The following is a 23,846-nucleotide window of genomic DNA, read 5'->3' on the forward strand; positions in this document are numbered from 1 at the left end:
TTGCAACATGCATCACAGTGTATGCTATTTGTTGGTATTCTGCCTCCCCTGCCAGAATGTAAGCTGTCTGAGGACAAGAATTGTGACGTATCATTTATTACCCCAACTCTCACCCATGCTTGGTACACAGTAGATACTCAATAAATGCTTGTTCAATGCAAGAAGCAATAAACACACTCCTCTGTCTCCATTCTAAATCCTAGAAATAAAAGTTCAGATACATCACAGTTCAAGTGTCTTTACAAAACCCAGAACCAAAAGCTGCTTTGGACATCAATTTTCTGGTTCTTTAACACAGGGAGAGAACATTTGCCCAGCCCCTCTGAAGGTTGGGCTGGCCTGGCTGGACAATGTGCTTGAGATGCCTCAGCCCCAGCATCCCCACTGTCCCAGGGCTATGAGGCCTTTAGGGACCATCAGAAGGCTTCTCTGGAAGCCACCCCACTGCTCACTCATACCCACAACTCTGGCTCAGAGCCCTAAGCCACAATAGGCTCTGTACTTGGGGAGAACTACAGGGGACTTCTGAGTATCTTCAGAGTTCTCTGTGTCACTTCCCCTAGTCCCCTTGGAACAGGGTGTCTGTGAACTCCATCCAGTGCATGTGGAATCTGAGGCCTCATGCCACCTCCTGCTCACCAGAGCTCCTGGGAGAGAAAGTGGAGCCCGGGGCACCTGCAGAGGCTGTTCCCAGCTTGGTACGAGAGCTTTGGCACCTACCTGGCTGAAGGTCATGGTGAGGGTGCTTTCTGGAGAGGGTCTGTCCCGGGATAAACCCTCCTGCTGACTGCAGTCCAACTGGATCAGGCTGCGGCATTCTGGGTGACAGGTGAATTTACAGTCTGGAGGTAAAGAACAAAAGGGAGATTAGAGGACAGGCAGGATTCCTCCCCACTTTCACCCAGAGAAATAACCTTGGAGATTGCATTAGTTCCCAGCGGGAAGAGCAGTGCAGGAGAGAAGTGGTGGGGCGGGAGACAGCGTGAGAATGTCACCCTGCTCTCGGATCCCCCAGGAAGGATGCAAGTTAAGTGCTCTACGCGTTTGCAAACTGCTTTCACCTGCATTACTTTGTGTGACTCTGCAATCATTATTATTTCCATTTTACAGATAGAAAATCGGTGCCTAGAGACCGAGTTACTTTCTCAAGGTCAGAACTTCTGCCTCCCAGACTGGTGCTCTTTCTACCACTTTACATTAATCACCAGCGCCCATAAATCCCTGGGGAAGGACTTGACTTTTCTGGGCCTTATGTTGCCAATCTGTAAAATACAGGTTGTGCATCCCCAAGCTGAAAATCAGATCTCCAAGATGCTCCAAAATCTGAAACTCTTTGAGCATCGACATGACACTCTAAGGAAGTGCTCACTGGAGCAATTCGGATTTTTGATTTTCAAATTTGGGATGCTTGACTGGTATCATACGTATTCCCAAATCTGAAAAAAGACCAAAATCAGAAACACGTCCGGTCTCAAGCATTTCAGATAAAGGATACTCAGCCTGTATGGGTAATAGCTGCCCTGCCTGCTTCTAGTTATAAAGGAGGACATATCTTGAAGAATTAAAAGTGCTTCCAGAGACAAAGGCATTATCATCAGCAGGAAGTGCTGTTACCTCTCTCTGACCCCGCCTAGGCTAGAATGTGGGGATGCTACTCTGAATGCAGCTGAAATAGCCCACAGACCACATCCCAGATCCGGGGATTCAGCGGGTGAAGCACATTCCGTCGACAATGTTCACTTCCATGGAAGCAGAGACTTAGTGACCAGAGTTGAAAAGAGCTTTGGGGACTACCTTAGAGATGGGGAAACTGAGGCCAGAGAGAAAAAGTGAGGTGCCCAATGACACACAGCTCATTGGTGGCAGCACCAAGGCTGCTAGTATTTTCCAGCTTTCTCAAGGGCTCTCTTTGGAGCCTCCTGGCAGAAGGGAGGTGAAGTCAAAGGCAGCAGGAGACTCAGGGAGGCGAGGGGAGGGCAGGGGAGCGGGGGTGGGGGGTAGTGAAGACAAGGTGGCAGCAGAAGAAAGTAACACAAGTCCATCCGCAGGCAAAATGCTCGGATCTGAGGTGTGGTCCTCACAGATAGCTGCCAGGTCAGCTGGAGTCACCTATTCTGGAGGTGCCTCAGCTCGGCCAGAAGGCCCAGCCTTCTAGGCGCTGGAATCTCATAAATTTTCCTTCTGGACTGTGAAGGCAAGTCATGAGGATGGGTTAGGGTGGGCGGGTTTTGTGGCAGGAGTCGTGACAGCCTGGACTTGATTGCATACCTGGGGATTAGGGGGCCACTTTTTGTTGATAAGGGCTCAGGCACCTCGAAATGCTTTTCCTTCCTTCTAACAAGCTCCAAAAATTCAGTACATTTGGTGTCGATTTTTAAAAGCCACCACAGCACACTCTATCTTGGCAGAGGGGTGATGGCTCCTTTTCTCCCCACTTTTGGGGAGCTTTGGAATGACACCCCCCTCTCCCCAGCTGCCCCTTCCCTTACTCCCCCAAAGATAAGTACCTGGGCCATGTTTCTTGCACGGGTTTTGCCACTAATGTCCGTAGGGGAGCACGCTGACAAATGTGGGGACACACAGAGATCCCAGAACCGCACGACCTTCCTACCCATGGCCTGACCACCTTTCTGTAACAGCGTCTGGAACCTTCACTGCTCATCTCCTTTGTGCTCGAAAGTGAAGCCCACCAATATCCTCTCCTTCAGATCCCACGCTTCTCTACGCCTCCCTCCTCCTCTCACTTGGAGACAGAAATAAATGAAGTCAATTCCCTGGGGCATGCACCCATCTACCTGCAGGCACCCACATGCATTTCTGGTCCTCCGTGGGAGACCTCTTGCTCAGCACAAAAACAGCCTCCCCTTTAGTAAGGTGAAGGGTACAAAGGGAAGTGCAGGCCAAACTTCTGCCCGCAGTGCCCAGAAATACCAGGGTTTTGATAAGGGAGTACTGAGGCCAGAACCCACAATGGGCAGCATTGTTCCTGGCGCTGGCCCTGGGACACACCTGTATGGCTCTGGTAGAGCTCTGAGCGATGAAGAATGCTCTGAGGATGCCAAGAAATGGCAGCAAGGAAAAGGAAGAAGGACTGAAAGCTCGCCCAACTCCACGGTGATGACAGCTGCCATAACTCACAAATGGGAAGGCACCTGGGAGAGGAGGAATTTCTCTCTCCTCCTCTTTTAGCTCCTTGTCCTGTTGGCACAGGCAGTCTATGTCCACCTGTGCATCTGAATCTCTCAATTTCCATCTCTCTCACACACACACACACACACACACACAGACACACACACACACACACCCTGAAAACATCACCATGCTGAGCTGGACAACACTAAGTAGCAGAAGACTCTGAGAAGTGTTCTGGGATTTTATAAGAAGCATGTTTGAGCACCAAAGACTTTGTTCCATCAGACCATGTAATCACAGGCTGCAGCAAAACCTCTGAAGCACATCTTCATACTTCCTGGTCCTGGAAATGCCAAGCCCAGGGCTTTTAGGCCAGCAGAGATGAAGTCAGAGCCCCCATGCCTTTCTCCAAACCCAAAAGCAACAGCCTGCAGGCCTGACATTTTCAGGGATTGGGGAGACCCATGAGATTCCAAAGACAGAGCCACATTCCACTAGACCCAGTGGTTAATTCTCCACAGACCACAGTTCCCTTAAGGCAGCTCGTCACCAGCTGCTGCCAAACCAAACCAACCCCTGCCCTTGGTATTCCACTGTCCTCCACAGCCTTCAGCTAGTGCTCAATTTATGTTTTGTTTTTTGTTTTTTCTTTTTGAGGCAAGGTTTCACTCTGCCACCCAGGCTGCAGTGCAGCGGCACTATCGTGGCTCTCTGCAACCTCCACCTCCCGGGCTCACCTCAGTCTCCTGAGTAGCTGGTACTGCAGGGGCCCACCACTGCACCTGGCTAATTAAAAAAGGGTTTCACCATTTTGCCCAGGCTGGTCTCGAACTCCTGGGCTCAAGTGATTTGCCCACCTCTGCCTCCCAAAGTGCTGGGATTACAGGTGTGAGCCACCGCACCCGGCCAGGTGCTCAGTTTGGATGAGGAAGGAGGGAGGGAAAAGTGAAACTCTGGGTGGAGCATGGCTTCTAGGAAGGAAGGGTTCAGCCCTCCCTGGACAGCTAGTGCCATCGCCTCTGGCAGCAGCATCAATGTCTGGAGCATGGGGGCTTCCTCGTGCTTTGTGCTAGCCCGAGGGTGAGGATGAATTAGACAAGAAACCTGGGAAACCCAGGCTCACCGGGCAGATGGGACGCACATGTGAAAAGATAACTAACAACAGAGACAGCCCAAAGCAGGGGCCTGGCTGTGGCACAGACCTAGGAAGCTTGCTCAACTAGAGACAGTTGCCAGCCAGAACAGGCAGGGAGGGCTTCAGGGTGCAGGCAGCTCTGGGGAGCTTCCAGAGGAGATGAGACTCCAGGTAAATCCTGTGACCTTATCACAGGGGCCAAGAGGAGGCAGGGGATTCTGTCATCACTGAAGAGGACAAGGATCTTGCAAACAAGAGGCAGCAACAGATTAAGGAGAAACTAGCTGTAGTTTCTCCGGGAGAACAGGCATTTCTTGATATTGACATTGCCATCTGTAAAATCAAATGATCCTTTCCCCTTTGTAGCCTTTCCTTCCAATGACAGCCCCTATCCCTATTGCTAGGGGACGCTTTGAGGAAAGTAAATGTGCTTCCAGGATTTGGAAGAGGGGCCTATGAAAGTATATAGAAGGAGGCAACTGTAAAGGGAAATGAAGGAGACAAACCACAATAGGAGCCCCTCCCCCCAGAAGGGAGCCACAACCAGGAGCTGGGATGGAGGGCCAAGGACCTCAGCACCCAGGACCACTGGAACCAAGTACCATGAACCAGGTGACTTAAACAGAAAATTACTGTCTCGCAGTTCTGGAGGCTAGCTTGAAATCAAGTGTTGGCTGGGCCAGGCCCGCTCAGAAATATGCAGGAGAGTCCTGTGTTGCCTCTTTCTGGCTTCTGATGATTTGCTGGATTCCTTGGTGTGCAGCTGCATGACTCCAGCCTCTGCGTCCATCGTCACGTGGCGTTCTCCCTGTGCTTCTGTCTTGTTATAAGAATACCAGTCATCTTGAATTAGGAGGCCATCCTACTCCAGTGCGACCTCATCTTAATGACGCCTGCAACTACCATGTTTCCGAATAAGGTTGCATTCTCAACTACTGGGGGTTAGAACTTTTTTTTTCTTTTTTTAAGACAGGGTCTCACTCTCTCACCCAGGTTGGAGTACAGTGGCATGACCATAGCTCACTATAACCTCGAACTCCTAGGCTCAAGCCATCCTCCTACCTCAGTGTCCTGAGTAGCTAGGACTACAGGTGTGTGCCACCATGCCCAGTTGATTTTTTTGTTGCTGTTGAAACAGGGTCTCTCTATGTTGCCCAGGCTGGTATCAAACTCCCGGCCTCAAGTGATCCTCCCACTTCAGTCTCCCAAAGTGCTGGGATTACAGGCATGATTCACCATGCTCAGCCTGGGCGTTAGGACTTAAGTATATCATTTTTGGGGAAAGCCCAGTTCAATCCACAACACGGACCCTCCCTGGGCCATATTAGGAGCACAGAGCCCTTAGGCCCAAACAGATGGCGGTTTCTAGTGGAAACCTCCTCCAGAGATCACAGTGGGCCGGCAGGACAGGACCGGGAGGCTAGGGAGTGGTAAACTGAAGCCAAGACGGCCTGCCTACTTCTACCAGGCCTGCTTCTGGGCTTCACAGTCCCTGAAGGTTACCGCCAAGGTCACCACCTCAAATATGGCCCACAGGCCATGGTGGCCTATGGTTAGAGATGCATTACTTCTTTCACTGTAGCCCTGAAGTAGTAAAGCCAGAAGGTGGAACTACACAGGACACAGGAGTTCCACAGCTAGGAGGCTGTTTTTCCAAAATTTAGAAGCTACAAACCTCCCCTTAATCCCCAGGGCTGCGAATGTTAGTTTTTGCCCCAACCCAGTTGCCAAATGCACACACACACAGAGGCACACACATGCACCCTCTGCCGTGTGGCTGCGTAGCCTGAGTGGCTATTTTCTGAACCAGAAAACGGGTATGTTGATAAGAACTTATTCTGTTGATAAGAAACCCTTAAGGCCCTTTCACCCCAGAGTTGCATGCAAGATACAGAGACAACATAGAACTCTCCATTTAACTCTCCCCTCCTCCAGCCCAGGCCAAGGCGTGGGTAAGGGCCAGGCGGGCACCAAGGCGACTGAGCCCGGATGACACCAGAGCTACCAGCCTCCCCTGTGGTCAATCCCAGGTCAGTGAATAGCAGCTTCTCACTCTGCATGGACAAAGCAACTTCCGATGCCTGAGGGAAAGCAGGACAACTTCTGAATCCGGGAACGTATGCGCATTCTCTGAACATCCCTGTGCCTTTTTGAAGAAAGCCAATCTTAAGCAAACCTTAACACCCCCTTCCCTCTCTCCCTGAGGACCAGCAGCCTGGCCTATGCTGTGATGTCATGGAAAGAGAATGGACTTTGAAGAAAGTCCTCCAGGCCTCCAGGCCCCGCTCAATTAGCTCTGTGACCCTGGGTAAGTTATGAACTTCTCTGAGCATTAATTTTCTCTGCCCTAAAACAGGAATCATAGTAGCCAGTTCCTAGGGCTGCCATGAGGATTAAATGGGGTTCCTGATGTCAAGAACTACATAGAAGCCCTGGAAGGTGGAGGCTCCAAGTTAAGAGTTAATGATCCATCCCCTACCCTCTCCTTCCACTGCTCTGCTATGTGGATTCCTGAGTCTCACCAACCTTATTCCTATAGGTATTTCCAAAACAAGCATACAAATCACTTTTAGTTTTAAGATAATTTTGTTCTTAGGCACTACAGGGAAATCTGAAAAAATAATATGCATTGGAAAATTACAATTTACCAAAGTTTTTTTTTTTTTTTTTTTTTTTTTTTTTGAGACAGAGTCTCGCCCTGTTGCCCAGGCTAGAGTGCAGTGGCGTGACCTTGGCTCACTGCAAGCTCCGCCTCCCGGGTTCACGCCATTCTCCTGTCTCAGCCTCCCAAGTAGCTGGGATTACAGGCACCCACCACCACGCCCGGCTAATTTTTGTATTTATTTATTTATTTATTTATTTTTAGTAGAGACGGGGTTTCACCATGTTAACCAGGATGCTCTCGATCTCCTGACCTCGTGATCTGCCTGCCTTGGCCTCCCAAAGTGCTGGGATTACCGTGCCTGGCTCAATTTACCAAAGTTTTAAAAGGGCAGGTGTAAAGCTTGTCCTGATTCTCTTGAATAAGTCAGTGGGGACTGTCACCATCTCATGGTACCTGTCTTCACTCCCTTTTCAAGGGGATTCTCCTTTAAGAATCCCCCATTTTTCCACTGGGCGTTGCCCCACTGGAGCCCCTGGGCTGGACCAGCTATGGCAGCTCCAAGAACACCCAGAGAGGGTCTCCAGCGCCCTCTGCTCACAGACCATCCCAGGGCAGCTCCACCACCTCCAGCCCCCTGCACCCTCACCCTGCAGCCTCTACCCTGCCAGCTCCCCCAGCTAGGATACCGCCTCTCAACCTGGCCCCAAGATGTCCCTTCAGACTCAGGTTCTCATACAATAGACACAGTTGTTCCCTCTGCAACCTCACCGCCTGCTCCGGATCTCCTCGGCCACAGTTCCTGAATGCGACCCTTTCTGCAGCCCTTTGCTCTGGGCCCTGCTCCGAGTTTGGGAAGCCCATTCACTAGCAAGCATTCAGAAAGGGACTACTACAAATTGGTTCAGTGACTAAAGGAAGGAATGGTTCTCTGCTGCCCTTTGTTGAAGTGGAGAGACCAGAGTGCGAGTGCTGATCCGACCCCAGGCCGGTGTCCTAACCTCTAGTGGCCTTGGTTTCCTCATCTGTTAAATGGAGATGATAGCAGTACGGTTGTTGAGAATCAAATGAGAAAGTTATGTAAATAACAACACAACACTTGCTACATACTAGGAGTTCAATAATATTAGTTCTCCTTTTTACCTTGCTAACATCCAAGTCTGTCTGGCCAGTGGCCACAGCATCAGACATCCTCATCTCGAAAGCCCGTCTGTGCACACCCCATCAGTGCCCACTGACCTTCCTCCAGACCTTCACCTGGAGGTGCATCACAGTCCTAAGGAAAAGGTCTTGATCATCCTCAGACCTTCCATGGCTCCCCTGTGAGCAAGGGAGGCCCCAGGGCTCAGCTCCCTGCAGCGGGGAGGGGCTGGGTGTACTTGCTTAGAGTCTGTAAGGGGTAACCCTGCCCCACTTGGCAGAGAAGCCTCTGGCCGGCCCCCTGGAACATCCCTCCTCCCTGCTTTTCTACTCACCCCTCCTCCAACATTTGAACTTCTAAAATCTCACTCTAGTTTCAGAAAAGAAAATTGTTAACCAAAGTTAATAAGTTCCAGTATTAAAGGGGATGTGGGGGAATGAGAAGGTACTACCTTATTGGTGGTATCAATTTCCTGCAGGAATTTATTCTGGGTATGTATTTACTCATATCTAAATATATTGTCACTAAAATGTTCATCACATAGTTATTTATGACAACAAAATGCTAGCAATACCCCCACATCCATCTACAAAAGACTAGTTATAATTATATTTTGAAATGGAATACTATGTAGCCATTATATAAGATGATGCATATTGATATTGGTCAACATGAAAATATGTCCACAACATACATCTAAAAAAGGAAAAAGATTGTGTTTTATGATTTCAATGATATAAAATCTATACATACTTATACATTATGCAGAGAGCTGTCTGGAAGGCACGTCACATGTTTGCTTTGAGTGATGGGATTTCAAGTGCTTTTCCTACCTCTATAGTTTCTAAATTGTTTAAATTTTTATAATGGAAAAATATTCTTTACTAATGGAAAAATGCCACAAAAAGGGAACAAAGAAAAATCACGTACCCACACTGTGATGACATCAGGTACCATTACTCAGTACGCACCATACACCAGGTATTCTACATGCATTATTTCATATAATCCATACTATGACTGGGCAACATGTGTTTCTACCCCAATTTTTAATTTTTATTTTATTGTATTTATTTTTTTTGAGGCAAGGTCTCACTGTGCCACCCAGGCTGAAGTGCAGTGACGTGAACATGGCTCGCTGCAGCCTTGACCTCCCAGGCTCAAGCAATCCTCCCACTGAGTAGCTGGGATTACAGGCACACATCACCACACCTGGTTAATTTTTTTTTTGAAGGAAAAATTGTAGTATTTTAATTATTTTTATGTACAGAAAACTCAACAGTGTGCATTTAACCCGGTTTAGTGGCAAGTTCTTTAGCCTTTGCCTTTTTGAACTTGGCGATGTGAGCCACAGACTTGGGACCCAGGACATTGCCGCCCCAGTGACGGTGGATGTCATCGTATCTGTCATTGTAATCGGTCCTGATAGCTTCCACCAGCTTAGCCAAAGCGCCCTTGTCTTCTGAGTTAACCTGTGTGAAGGCAACGGTGGTACAGGTCTTCCTGTGGACTAGACATCCCAGTCTTGCCTTCTCCTTGATAATGCAGTAAGGGACCCCCATTTTGTGACACAGGGCAGGCAAGAAGACGACCAGCTCAATGGGATCCACGTCATGTGCAATCACCACCAGCTGAGCTTTCTTGTTCTCCACCAAAGTGGTGATGGTGTTAACTCCTGCTCGAAGGACAGGTGGTCTCTTAATGGGGACGTCCCCTTTGCCGGCAGCTCTCTTCTCAGCCTGGGCCAACGGCCTCTGCTTCTTCTCTTGCTTTGTTTCTGGTCTGTACTTGTGGGCCAGCTTAAGCAGCTGAGTAGCTGTTTGGCGGTCCAGGGCCTGGGTGAACTGGTTAATCGCAGGAGGCACTTTCAGCCGCTTGTAGAGGATGGCTCTCTGCCTTTGCAACCTGATATAGCAGGGCCATTTCACAAAGCAGGTGAGGTCTCTTTTGGGCTGGATGTCCTGTCCAATGCCAAAATTCTTAGGCCTTTTCTCAAACAGGGGATTCACCACTTCCTTGGCCTCCTGCTTCTTCAGGACAGGAGCCACTTTCTTCCCCTTGGCCTTCTTTCCTTTCAGCATCTTGGGCAATGCGAGGAGAGAGCTAATTTTTTAATTTTTTGTAGAGACAAGGTTTCATCATGTTGCCCAGGCTGGTCTCAAACTCCTGGCCTCAAGTGATCTACCTGCCTCAGTCTCCCAAAGTGCTAGGATTACAGGTGTGAGACACTGTGCCTGGCTACCACTAATTTTTTTAAAATAGACTTTTTTGGAACAATGTTGGTTCACAGTAAAATTGAGCAGGAAATACAGAAAGTTCCTTTATACCCCCTGCCCCTACATATGCTGCACAGCTTCCTCTATTATCAGCATCCCCCACCAGAGTGGTACATTTGTCACAATTGATGAACCTACACTGATTCATCATGATCTCCAGAGTCCATAGTTTACATTAGGGTTCACTCTTGGTGCTGTACATTCTATGGCTGTGGACACATGTATAATGACATACACTCACCATTATAGCATCAGGCAGGGTAGTTTCACTGCCCTAAAAACCCGCTGTGCTCTGCCTATTTATCCCTTCTTCCTCTCTAACCCCGGCAACCCCTGATCTTTTAACTGTTTCCATAGATTTATCTTTTCCAGAATATCATATAGTTGGAATCATAAGATACGTAGCCAATTTTCAGATTGGCTCTTTCACTTAGTACTATGCATTCACTTAGTATTATCTCCCTGTCTTTTTTTTTAATTAAAAAAATTGTGGGTACATAGTAGCTATATATATATTTATGAGGCTCCTTGTCTTTTCATGGCTTGACAACTCATTTCTTCTTATTGGTGAATAATATTCCGTTATCTGGATGACCATAGTTTATTCATCTCTTCACTTACTGAAGGACATCTTGGTTGCTTCCAAATTTTGGCAACTCTGAATAAAGTTGCTATAAACAACTTTATTCAGGTTATTTTGTGGACATAAGTTTTTAACTCATTGGGTCTACTCCTATTTTAGAGATACGGAAATTGAGACTTGAAGAGATAAATGACCTTTGGCAGCCTCGTAGCTGGCGAGCAGCAGGGTGGAGAGTGAAGATGCATCACGCCTGGCTGCTCCTCAACAGCCCATTCCTCAGAACCGTCCCCTCCACTTGTTCCTGGTCCCTACTCTGCACTGCTTGAGGCCAGGGATGGGCTTCACTGGGGATGGGAGTCAGGGTGGCCCAAGGCCAGAAAGAGCCTGGGTTGAAGGGATTTGGGCAAGGAGTGCTTTTTCCTCTGTCCTAGCAGGGAGCAGGGAGAGTACCCCACCTGAGGCTTCTGTCCTGTCTTTGGAGGGCCTGGGATGTGCCACTTCACAGCTCTCCTCCAAGCTCAACCAAGCCACTCAGCCTTGGAGGCTGCCAGCATCCTGGGAGTTTCTGAAGCCACCCATACTGTCTGCCTGCTCTGAACTGGTCCTCCATCCATGACCCCTTTGTCTCTGGAACACCATATCTGTGAGACTTGGAACCACCCAGGCAGCAGCCAAAGGTTCCTGTCCTGAGCTCTCAGGACAATTTCACCAGAGAGGCCAGCACTTCAGCCAAGTTCAGGCTCCACAAGACAGCAGGCTCTCAGCCTTCCCCACTCAAAGAGGCCCAGCCTCTGCAAACCCCCTCCCTACGACACCAAAATGGACGCCAAGTTCCCAGCACCAACTGCCTCACAGATTGGCACCAGAGCGCACCCACTTACCAGCCATACATCAGAAATCCTTACCCAGATAGTGTGATCCCTTAAAACACACTGCTTAACATGTGTGATAGAGGTCTTAGAGAATGGGTGGAAAAGATGGAACACTCAATCGGGTGCTGGGGCGTGCAATGAATCTGGACTCTGGAGTCACATGAATCAGGGTTTGAGCCTGAGCCCTCCCTCTAACTGGGTATGAGACACCTGGACAATTAACCTCAGTTAACTATGGAATTTAGTTAGCCTCAATTTCCTCAACTGCAAATGGCGGTGGTAGTATCTTTCTTGCCAGCAAATTTGTTGCCAAAATTAGAGAGTATGTATGCAAAGCATCCAACGGCACCTGGCATATGGTAGGTGCTCAATAAATGGCAGCTGTCATTTTCAACGCTATGAGATGCCTGAGTCCACCCAGCTTCCTGTGGACTCAGCATGTGATGCCAGCCAAAAACCCTCTCAATTTTCAGGTCCTCTTCTAACGTATTAGGGTAAGAAGAACTGTGCAACTTTCCTGCTCATCTGAGTTCCTCCCACCTGCTCCCACTTCCCTCCAACTTCTGCCTTTAATGGGTTCAGAGGAGTAAGGCAGGGGGGCTGGAAGGATAGGTCATGTTGGTGAATGGGAAGGCGGAGAGACTGTGATAGTCAAGCCTGGAGGTCTGCAGCCATTGCCAAAATCAACATGATCTATAAGTTTTTCAAACTCCTGGCTAAACTCCTAGTGAGGCTGGCAGCAAGGGAATGGAAACTCCCCACTCCAAGGTTCAGGCAGCCAGGTCAGGACATCTGCATCCTTATGTTTCCAGGAAGGAGGCGAAGCCCAGCCCTCTTGAGACCACTTACTGTAGTTCCTTGATTTAGAGGACAGATCACCCTGGGGGCATTCAGCATCCTGCAGCCCAGCCCGGAGGGCCTGGAGGCACACTACTGCTCCCTCCCTCCACACAACCCCAGCCCCAACTCCAACACACACACACACACACACACACACACACACACACACACACAGAGAGAGAGACACACAGTGCCAGAAAGCAAGCCAGGAAGCAAACAGGAAAGGTCAATGTAATGGTAAGACGAGTGTCCTGGAACTCTAAGGTCAGAGATGGCCAGCCCCTCATGTGGACAGGCAAGATGGGCAGCTGACACGCAGGGGCTGTCATGTCTGTGAGAACAGCCAAGAGGGGATGCGCCTGAGCAAGCTCCAGTTTGGTTCAGATGCTGAGTTCCCATGTAAAAGAGTGGGTTGGGGTGGAGGGCTTTATGGAAGCAGGTTCCTCCAAGGCCGGTGAGAGGGGAAAGTGCTGGACAGGTGGGGTGAAGCTGGGAGCCTCTGCTGAACTGAGGCACAGGAAAGAGAGCCAAAGACCACCCCAAGATCCTGGTCTTTACTCTCTTCCAAAATGACTGTATCAGTTTTCTGTGTGGCAGGGCTGGATGGGATTGACATACACTTTTGAGCGACCATTTTGTACTAAAGGGAAAGGCATAAGATCTGCTCAGTTGTTGCTCAGACACCAAAGCAGATATTAAAATTCCCTCTGGGGCCCTCAAGGTAGCTCACGCCTGTAATCCCAGCACTGTGGGAGGCTGAGGCAGGAGGATTGCTTGAGGCCAGAAATTTGGGACCAGCCTGGGCAACATAACAAAACAATTAAAACAATTTTGTTTTGTTTTGTTTTGTTTTGTTTTTGTAAAACAGCTCTCCAAAACAATTAAAACCTTAGTGGGGTGGGGGATGGTGTGTGCCTGTAGGCCCAGCTACTCAGGTGGGTGAGGTGAGAGGATGGCTCAAGCCCAGGAGTTCAAGCTTGTAACGAGCTATGATTGGTCCATTGTACTCCAGCCTGGGGGACAGAGGAAGACCCTATCTCTAAAAAATAAGAAAAATTCTTGCTGGAACCTGGGTCCCTGGATCTAATGTATCAGTGATTTATTCTCCAAGCCACATTCCCAGGCAGGCTGGATGTGTCCCCTGTGCCCTCCTCCCAAACACACCCAACCTGCCTGGCAGAAGTTGGGCGCCCCGGTTGGTCTGCAGGGACACCATCCTGTCTCATGTGGGTGGGTGTGGGTGGGTGTGCCTCTCGGGCAGGCACATTAATCATCCATCTCCAACACAACCAGACATCCCTAGGCTGAAAACATCAACAAAAGGAAGGTACTGTGGCCAGGCCAGGCTGGGTGTGTTGAAGTAGGGGTGTCTTGGGAGGAGTGGGCAGAGGAAGAGAGGGCAGGATAGTTCACAACAAGTTCAGACAAATGATGCAGGAAGCAAGAGGAGCGCCTGCCAGGCACCCAGGACAAGGGAGACAGGCCTGACCCCTGGCACCTTCTCCACATGGCCTGTTCCCACAACTTTGTTCTTTGGGGGTGCTGTAGCCTGAAGCATGTCCCCACTCTGCCCTCTGCATGTGTGTATGTGTGTTTGTGTATGTATGCATGTGTATTATAAACAAATGTAATGGTGTTGAGCCATTTTTAGCAATCCGTGCTTCAACTATAGACTGTATTAACTGACTCCCTGCTAGGACAAGTGAGAGCTCTCCTTCCCATCTCTTCTGCCCCATCCCCTATTTTTTATATATAGATAATATATAAGATATTAAAATATATTATATATAAGATATATTATACATAATATATAATATATATTTTATATATTATACATAATATATAATATATGTTTTATATATTATACATAATATATAATATATGTTTTATATATTATACATAATATATTTTATATGTATTTTAAATATAAACACATATGCACTCCAGCCTGGACGATACAGCAAGACTCTGTCTCAAAAAAAAACCATATATATATTATATATATACTATATAATTATAGTATTATATATTACTGTATAATACTATATTATATATATTATATATATACTATATAATATTATATATACTATATAATATATTACATATATATTATATATACTATATAAATATATATTTATACTATTATTATATTATATATTATATATCATATACTATATATTATTATAAATATATATTTATATATACTACATTACATATACTTATATATAAGTATATATACTATATAAATATATATAAAATATTCATATAGTATATATACTATATACTATAGTATATAGTATATATATAACATATAGAAAATGTATTCTATATGGTATATATATAACATATATAAAATGTATTCTATATGGTATATACATAACATATATAAAATGTATTCTGTATGGTATATACATAACATATATAAAATGTATTCTGTATGGTATATATATAACATATAAAATGTATTCTCTATGGTATTTATAACATATAAAATGTATTCTCTATGGTATATATATAACATATATAAAATGTATTCTCTATGGTATATATATAACATATATAAAATGTATTCTCTATGGTATACATAATATATATAAAATGTATTCTATATAGTATACATAATATAAAATGTATTCTATATGGTATACATAATATATATAAAATGTATTCTATATGGTATATATAATATATATAAAATGTATTCTATATGGTATATATAATATATATAAAATGTATTCTATATGGTATATATAATATTTATAAAATGTATTCTATATGGTATATATAATATATATAAAATGTATTCTATATGGTATATATATAATATATATAAAATGTATTCTATATGGTATATATATATTTATAAAATGTATTCTATATGGTATATATAATATTTATAAAATGTATTCTATATGGTATATGTATAATATATATAAAATGTATTCTATATGGTATATGTATAATATATAAAATGTATTCTATATGGTATATGTATAATATATATAAAATGTATTCTATATGGTATATGTATTATATATAAAATGTATTCTATATGGTATATGTATAATATATATAAAACGTATTCTATATGGTATATGTATAATATATAAAATGTATTCTATATGGTATATATAATATATATAAAATGTATTCTATATGGTATATATATAATATATATAAAATGTATTCTATATGGTATATATATTATATATAAAATGTATTCTATATGGTATATATAATATATATAAAATATAATCTATATGGTATATATAATATATATAAAATATATTCTATATGGTATATATAATATATATGAAATATATTCTATATGGTATATATAATATATATAATATATTCTATATGGTATATATAATATATAAAATATATTCTATATGGTATATATAATATATAAAATATATTCTATATGGTACATATAATATATAAAAAATATATTCTATATGGTATATATAATATATAAAAATATATTCTATATGGTATATATAATATATAAAAAATATATTCTATATGGTATATATAATATATAAAAAATATATTCTATATGGTATATATATAATATATAAAAAACATATTCTATATGGTATATATAATATATAAAAAACATATTCTATATGGTATATATAATATATAAAAAATATATTCTACATGGTATATATAATATATATAAAATGTATTCTATATGGTATATATAATATATATAAAATATATTCTATATGGTACATGAAAAATATATATAAAATATATTCTATATAAAATATATTGTATATTATATATAAAATATATTATATATTATATATAAAATATATTATGTATATAATACATAATATATAATATATTATATATTATATATAAAATATATGAATATATTATATATTATATTTATACATAATATATAAATATACTATATATAAACATATTTATATATAATATATAAATATACTATATATAAATATATTTATATATTATATATATTTTATACATATATATATAAACTATATATGGTTTTTTTTTAAGACAGAGTCTTGCTCTGTCACCCAGGCTAGAGTGCATATATATTTATATATAAAATATATAAAATATAATATATATTATATAATGTATTTCATATAATATATCATATATTTTATATAATATATAATATATCATATATTATATAATATATGATCTATGATATATCATATATTATATATCATATTATATAATATATGATCTATGATATATTATATAATATATCATAGATCATATATTATATAATATATAATATATAATATATGATATATTATATAATATATCATAGATCATATATTATATAATATATAATATATAATATATAATATATATAATATATTTTATATAATATATATTATATAATATGTATAATATTTATACTATATATAATATATAATATATATTATATAATATGTATAATATATAATATAATATGTATAATATGTATAATATATAATATATAATATATAATATATAATATATAATATATATTATATAACATGTATAATATATATAATATATAATATATATTATACAATATGTATAATATGTATAATATATAATATATATTATATGATATGTATAATATGTATAATATACATTATATATAATATATATTATATAATATGTATAATATGTATAATATATATTATATATTATATAATATATATTATATAATATATATTATATATTGTATAATATACATTATATAATATATATTATATATTGTATAATATATATTATACAATATATAATATATTATATATTGTATAATATATATTATATAATACATAATATATATTGTATAATACATATTATATATTATATATTGTATAATATATGTTATATATTATATATTATGTATAATATATAATATATATTTTATATAAAATATATTTTATATATAATATATTATATATAAAATATATTATATATAATATATATTATATAAAATATATTATATATAAAATATATTATATATAATATATATTATATATAATATATATTATATATAATATAAAATATATATAATATAAAATATATTATATATAATATATATTATATATAATATATATTATATATAAAATATATTTTATATAATATATTATATATAAAATATATTGTACAATATATAATATTTATATTTATATAAAATTTATATAATATATTTATATTATATAAATATATATTTGTATATTATATATTATATTATATATAAAATATATTATATATAAATATATATTTGTATATTATATATTATATTATATATAAAATATATAATATATAAATATATTTTTTATATATATGGGGTTTTTTTTGAGACAGAGTCTTGCTCTGTCATCCAGGCTGGAGTGCAGTGGCAGAATCTCTGCTGACCACAACCTCTACCTCCCGGTTTCAAGCAATTCTCCTGCCTCAGCCTCCCAAGTAGCTGGGACTACAGGTGCCCGCCACCATGCCTGGCTAATTTTTGTATTTTTAGTAGGGTAGGGTTTCACCATGTTGGCCAGGCTAGTCTTGAACTCCTGACCTCAGGTGGTCTGTCCACCTCAGTCTCCCAAAGTGCTGGGATTACAGGTGTGAGCCACCACACCTGGAATATAAACATCCAATGTTTATAACATTTCTATTGTTTTAACCAGAGCCCACTGTTGTCTAAAATTAGCTTTACTTTTAAATTAGCTTTACTTTTAAATGAATCTAGTCATCTTACAATAGCTAAACCATTTTAAATTTTTTTAATTTTAATTCATTTTTGGTTTGACTAAATTTTAGGGGGTTCTTTGTAGTTTTTATATACATTATGTTTCCTGATGATGCTGTATGCCCCTTTAAGAGATGCACCTCTATTTGACTGACCTTCTTATACCATGGCACTGTGGCCTCATGCAGTGCAGCTTGTTGATGACAGTGATGGCCAGGAGAAAATGTGGAGGGAGCAGAAAGAGGTGGGAAAGTCTGCAGGCCCTCAGTGCACATCACAGAGCAGTCCTGAGAATCCCCCCTTGGCCAAGAATGGTAAGAGGCAATCTATTTTGGGAGAAAGTGTAAAAGTAAATGGTTTGGGGGAGGGTGGTGGGGTGAGCAAGCCAAATGGACCTCATTCCTCAGTGAATGTGAGAGATTTGTCACCTGGACCCTCTGACACCACATCAGAAAACGCTCACGCTGCATTTAGGGTATGGCCATGCAGAGAGAAGTGCAAAGACACAGCATAGTTTTTGAACAGGGTAATTAAATTATGTGTGACCATCAGGACACATGTACTCAGAGATACACAGGGAGAGAACTAAACCTTTTTCTACGGTTCCGTCTCCCCTCTTTCCACATCTACCCAGCTCCTAACCAGTTGTTCATTTGTGCATGCGTGGCCTGCATTCACTCACCATGTGCTGACTGAGGGCCTCCCATAGCTCACTGTTACAAAGTACAGGCAGTCACAACCAAGACTGTGTGTGACAGGAAGAAGTGTATGAAAGGATTTGAGAGAGAGAGAGAGAGCTCAGTAAAGATATATACTGGTTTGATCATCACCACGGGAAAAAAGAAATCCTATTGCCAGGCACCTTAAGAAAAAAAAAAATAATTTAAAACACTGTAGGCAGTTGGGTTTAAGGGAACTCAACAAATAGCAACAAGCCCATGGTATCCAAAGCCAGTGTGGAGCTGCCAGATACCCTCTCGGCCCCAGGCCTGCTCAGGAGGGGCCCCTCCTCTAGGCATGCGTCACTCTGCTCTGGGTGTAAGAGAGACAAAGCAGCAGAGGTCCCCCAGCCCTGGGCTCTGGGCCCTCTCACCCATCCCTGGGCCCCTGAGAAGACAGACAGAGGACCCTGGGTAGCTGACAAAAGATTGGGCTCTAGAAGTGAGGGGCACATACGGAAAGAGAAGGGGAGGGTTGTTTTTGTTTGCTTGTGTTTCTGTTTTTAAGGCAGACAATCATCTCTGAGAAGGGGCAAAGGGCAGCCTAGCCTCTTGTTAGCCTGGAGTATATTTGTGGTAGTATGCCACAGACCCCAAAGTTAAGGACAGCCAAATAGGATTGCAAGGAGACCTGGCTGGGCATATGCAAACTGCAAGATGGCAGATGAAGTTCATGCAGAAATAGATATGAATGCACCACAGGTATGCCCAGTTCTAGTGCCAGGAGGTCACAGGAGGCCAGGAGCAGGCAGGTTCAGTCTATCATGGGACAACCAGGCTACTACATCCAACTTGTTTTTCCACACCTGCTTTGATGTCACTTGCAGCTATTCAAAGTGCCAATCATCAACCGGGCGAAAGCAGGCTCTTTTGCAGTGGGAAGGAAAGTAAATAGATTATGTCAGAGGACCTCTCTGCTGGAGACACACAAAGGCTTCTTTACAGCTGCATCGCTGCAGCCAGGACCACCAGAGACTTCTGGAGAGACCCAGGCCTATTTCCCACAGACCCCCCTAGCAGCCTTTTAAAATGACATATGACTTGCTCCTTGGCGACATGCTTGCTTAGCTCCTAAAGATACCTGGTGGGCTAATCTAGCTCTGCCTGTTAATTATGTGATGTGGTAAACTCAATGATAGGAATTTTTCCAGGGAATGTGTTTGTGAGTTTATGTCTCTCCTCTACTTTTACCTGGGCAACCTTCAAGTCCTATCTCTCCCACTGAGATGCAGGCAGTCCACCCTGGTCCAGGTACAATGGAGGGGCAGACAGCCGTGCTGCAGGCTTGTCCCAATGACCCACGGGGAGCAGTTATGAAAAGTCTTCCTGGGAGCACTCAGCAACAGCAGCTCCCAGTGCAGGGCTTTCTATGCACCAAACATGGTTTCAACTGTTTGACATTTAATTTACCCCACACCAGTCTGAGGTTGAGATTTTCTGCCCTATCCTATACTTGGAAAAATGAGGCTCGGAGAGGTTAATCTGTAGGAGGAGCTACAGCCAGAAAGTGGTAACTCCAGGATCCTGACTCAAGGCAGCCTGGCTCCAAGCCTGTTTTCTTTTCTCTCTCTTTTTTTTTTTTTTTTTTTTTTTTTTTTTGAGATGGAGTCTCGCTTTGTCAACTGGGCTGGAGTGCAGTGGTGCGATTTCGGCTTACTGCGACCTCCGCCTCCCGGATTCAAGCAATTCTCCGGCCTCAGCCTCCCGAGTAGCTGGGATTACAGGTGCCCATCTCCTTGCCCAGCTAATTTTTCTATTTTTAGTAGAGACGGGGTTTCGCCATGTTAGCCAGGCTGGTCTCGAACTCCTGACCTCAGGTGATCTGCCTGCCTTGGCCTCCCAAAGTGCTGGGATTACAGGCGTGAGCCACCGCGCCCGGCCACCAAACCTATTTTCTTAAATGCCACACTCCAGGCTGCTCATGGAGTCTTGCGAGTGAGATGAGGATATTCCAGATGTCCACAGTCTGCAGTCCACCTTTCCCATCATCTTGAGCATCCCGTCTTCCCTCCTCTTTTGGCAATTAAGCCCAAATGCTAACACAAGTTAAGCAAGCCCATCATAGCCACAGTGCGGTATGTGCTCTGACCTTAATGCTGCCCCTTCAGGCCTGATTGATTTTACTTAAATCTATAACTCCTTGGACTGAATAGCAAAGGAGCGAGGAAATGATCTGCTGAATAATTCTTAAAGAGAGAGTAAGGGAGGGGGAAAGAGAGGATGAATACCAACTTGCTCGTGAGCATTTAAATTGAGCAACTCGGTGTCCAATTCTCTTCTCAGTGAAGGTCACAGTATGTATTAGGATATTGATGAGGATAAATTATTCAGGCTGGCTAAGAAATATTTGTCTCCAAATGGGGATTAGGGCTAGTTCAATTAAAATTCCCACTTCTCAAGAGGTAAAGCCTTAATCAGAAAAATCATATTTTTCATAGTCGAGATCCTATTTTTAAAAATCTGCTTCCAAAACTTAGTCCAGAGATGGCACTTCATTTTAGTCCCATCCCTATGACTTAGTGTGGTGACCTGCCTAGATCCCCACTGATTCTTGAAAATATATGAGAGAAGTATACAGAAAAATGGGGACGGGGGCCCCAAGAAAAGTATGTATGCTCCAAAGAGTGCCAACCGTTAAAGAGAAGCAGGTTCCAGACCCAGCCAGATGGCAATGACCTTTAACAAGGGGCCTTACTTGTCTGAGCTATCTCATCTGTGAAACAGAATAATCCCCTTCCCATTACCACCACACCAGGATCTGGAGGGAATAAATGATATTAAAAGCAAACAAACGTAAATGCTCTGAGTGTTTAACAGAGAGTGCTACAGAAATGTAAGATGCTGTGGACAGCATGAGACAGTGGAAGGAATCCAAGGCTGGAAGGCAGGTGCCCAGGGTTCCTAGTCCTGGCACTGCCACCAGCAGGGCCTTTTGTTGGTTCCAGCTTCCTTTCATTGGAAAAGGGGCATGGGATGACCTAAGATCCTATGATGATTTGGATTGCTGTTGTCTCTGCCTCTTATCTTTCACTCACCGCTATGCCGTCCAGTTATCCTTCTTCAGGCGAGGACTGTTCTCGCCCTAATTAGTGCTCAGGAGAGGAATCAGTGGTCTGGCCACTTCCCGAGGCCGGGACTCCTGTCAGCTGTGCGCCACCCAGCAGCCTTCAGCCCCATGCAGGCTGCACCTTCACTAACTCTGCAGGTGAGAAGCCTTTGCCTGGGAAACATCACTGCTCCCAGGTCCTCAGAAGGCTGACTCAGCAACTTGGCAGGGTCTGAAGGGCTACAGGATAGGCAGAATGGAAAACAGTGGCCATCCGAGATACCCATATTCTGCCAGCTCAGGGACCCTGATTAAGACGACCGCTTGGCCCTAATTCTCAGCCAATAAAAAGTTGTTAAAATCCACTACCCACTCAAGGCCTCCAAAACAGGCAGACCATGTCCTTTGGATCTGGCTGTTCAACCCATACCAGGCAAGGTGACAGCACCTGTGCCTTTGTCCTTGCGGAGTCAGGAGGGCCAAGGAGTGGTGCTGAGCTCAGCACTAAACAGCAGACTGCCAGAAAGATCCTGTACTCCTTTTCTATGGGAGAGGCCAGTAGCAGAGGCCTCAGAACCCAAGCTCCCCCAGTCAGATTGGCTTAGACCTACCCCGAGCCCTCCGGGCCCCGTTGCGGAACCTCTGCAGGATCTGGTGCTTTTTGGAGACCGCGCGGCTCTTCGGGAGCCTGCAGAAGAGCCGCTGGAGCTGAGCAGTGACCGTCCCAAAGCAGGCAGCGGTTGCCTTCTCCTCCTGGCCCTCGGTCATCTCAGCGCCAGAGATCAATAGCTTTTCTCCAGGCTTGGCGTCAGGGGTGGAGTGCCGGGTGGGGGAGGGCTCCGGGGAGGGCCCTGGGCCTCGCATGACCCGGACAGTCACCTGGACCCTCAGGCTCTGGTACCCTCACCGACTGACGATGCCTTCTGTCTCCGCACTGAGGTCCTTTCCCCTCCACCTCCCCCAATGGAAAACTTTCTATTCCTGGGGCTTTTAGCTTGATAAGATAAAAATGCCCCCACCAAACAGGCTGCAGGGAAGAGCCTGCCCCGAGCCTCACTTCTCAGTCGCGCCTGTGAGTCTGAAAATCAATGTCTCCAAAGTTTCAGACGACAGAAGTGATCAGTTACCTCACACCACGTGCCCAGCCCAGGAGCTCGTTAATGGATTTCTTTGGGGATGGTGGATTACTAATGCTTCACCAGCTGTACAGGCTCCTAAGGGACAAACTGGGGCTAATTCACATCCTCCCATGCTAAGCCCAGGGTTGGGGAGGGGCCCATAAGGAGGTGGTGTTGCTTTAAGAGGGTCAGGCCGTTCATTTATCTGAGACTAGATACCTGAGCAGAAGCGGATGCGACCCTATGGGTGTGGGGTGGTGAGAAAAGATCAGTCTGTCACAAAAGGGCAGAAATATTGTTCTCTTGCCCCAAAACAGTACTCACAGGTGTTGTCTCACTCTGACTCCCAGAAGCTGCCAAGCCCTAGTAGAAAAGTTCTGGGAGGCCCTGTTTCCCAGTCCAAGACAGAAGACTGGCACCAGACAGGCAGCAGAGCCTTCCAGAAAAGCCACTAGAGAGGGGTGCCCCTCCCAGGCTGCCCAGAGATGACAGGACTCACCTGCCAACCACTAGCGGGGACCAGTTTAACATGAAGGAGGGACACTTGTTCTTTTTTCTTTTTTTTTGAGACAGGATCTTGCTCTGTTGTCCAGGTTGGAGTGCAATGGTCCAATCATGGCTCACTGCAGCCTCGACCTCCTGGGCTCAAGT

General features: G+C 43.2%; 2 protein-coding genes across 3 annotated transcripts in view; both read right to left on the minus strand.

The window, feature by feature from the left end:
• Positions 1-23,846, minus strand: part of RASSF5 (Ras association domain family member 5) — an 84,007-nt gene that overhangs the window by 50,257 nt on the left and 9,904 nt on the right. For both annotated transcript variants that reach the window (XM_016937460.4, XM_016937466.4), the window contains exon 2: positions 721-842. In XM_016937460.4, the coding sequence (XP_016792949.1) occupies positions 721-842 (122 nt within the window). The remainder of the gene's footprint in view (positions 1-720; positions 843-23,846) is intronic.
• Positions 2,530-14,279, minus strand: LOC129135931 (large ribosomal subunit protein eL8-like). Its single transcript, XM_054658089.2, has one exon. The coding sequence runs from the start codon at positions 10,089-10,091 to the stop codon at positions 9,300-9,302; it is 792 nt and encodes a 263-aa protein (XP_054514064.1). The 5' UTR covers positions 10,092-14,279; the 3' UTR covers positions 2,530-9,299.

Source organism: Pan troglodytes, chromosome 1 (assembly GCF_028858775.2).
Source record: "Pan troglodytes isolate AG18354 chromosome 1, NHGRI_mPanTro3-v2.0_pri, whole genome shotgun sequence".
In the NCBI taxonomy this organism is placed as follows: domain Eukaryota; kingdom Metazoa; phylum Chordata; class Mammalia; order Primates; family Hominidae; genus Pan; species Pan troglodytes.

Excerpts from the sequence above, each read along its gene's own strand:
- LOC129135931 (XM_054658089.2), bottom strand. The coding sequence starts at position 10,091 with ATGCTGAAAGGAAAGAAGGCCAAGGGGAAGAAAGTGGCTCCTGTCCTG.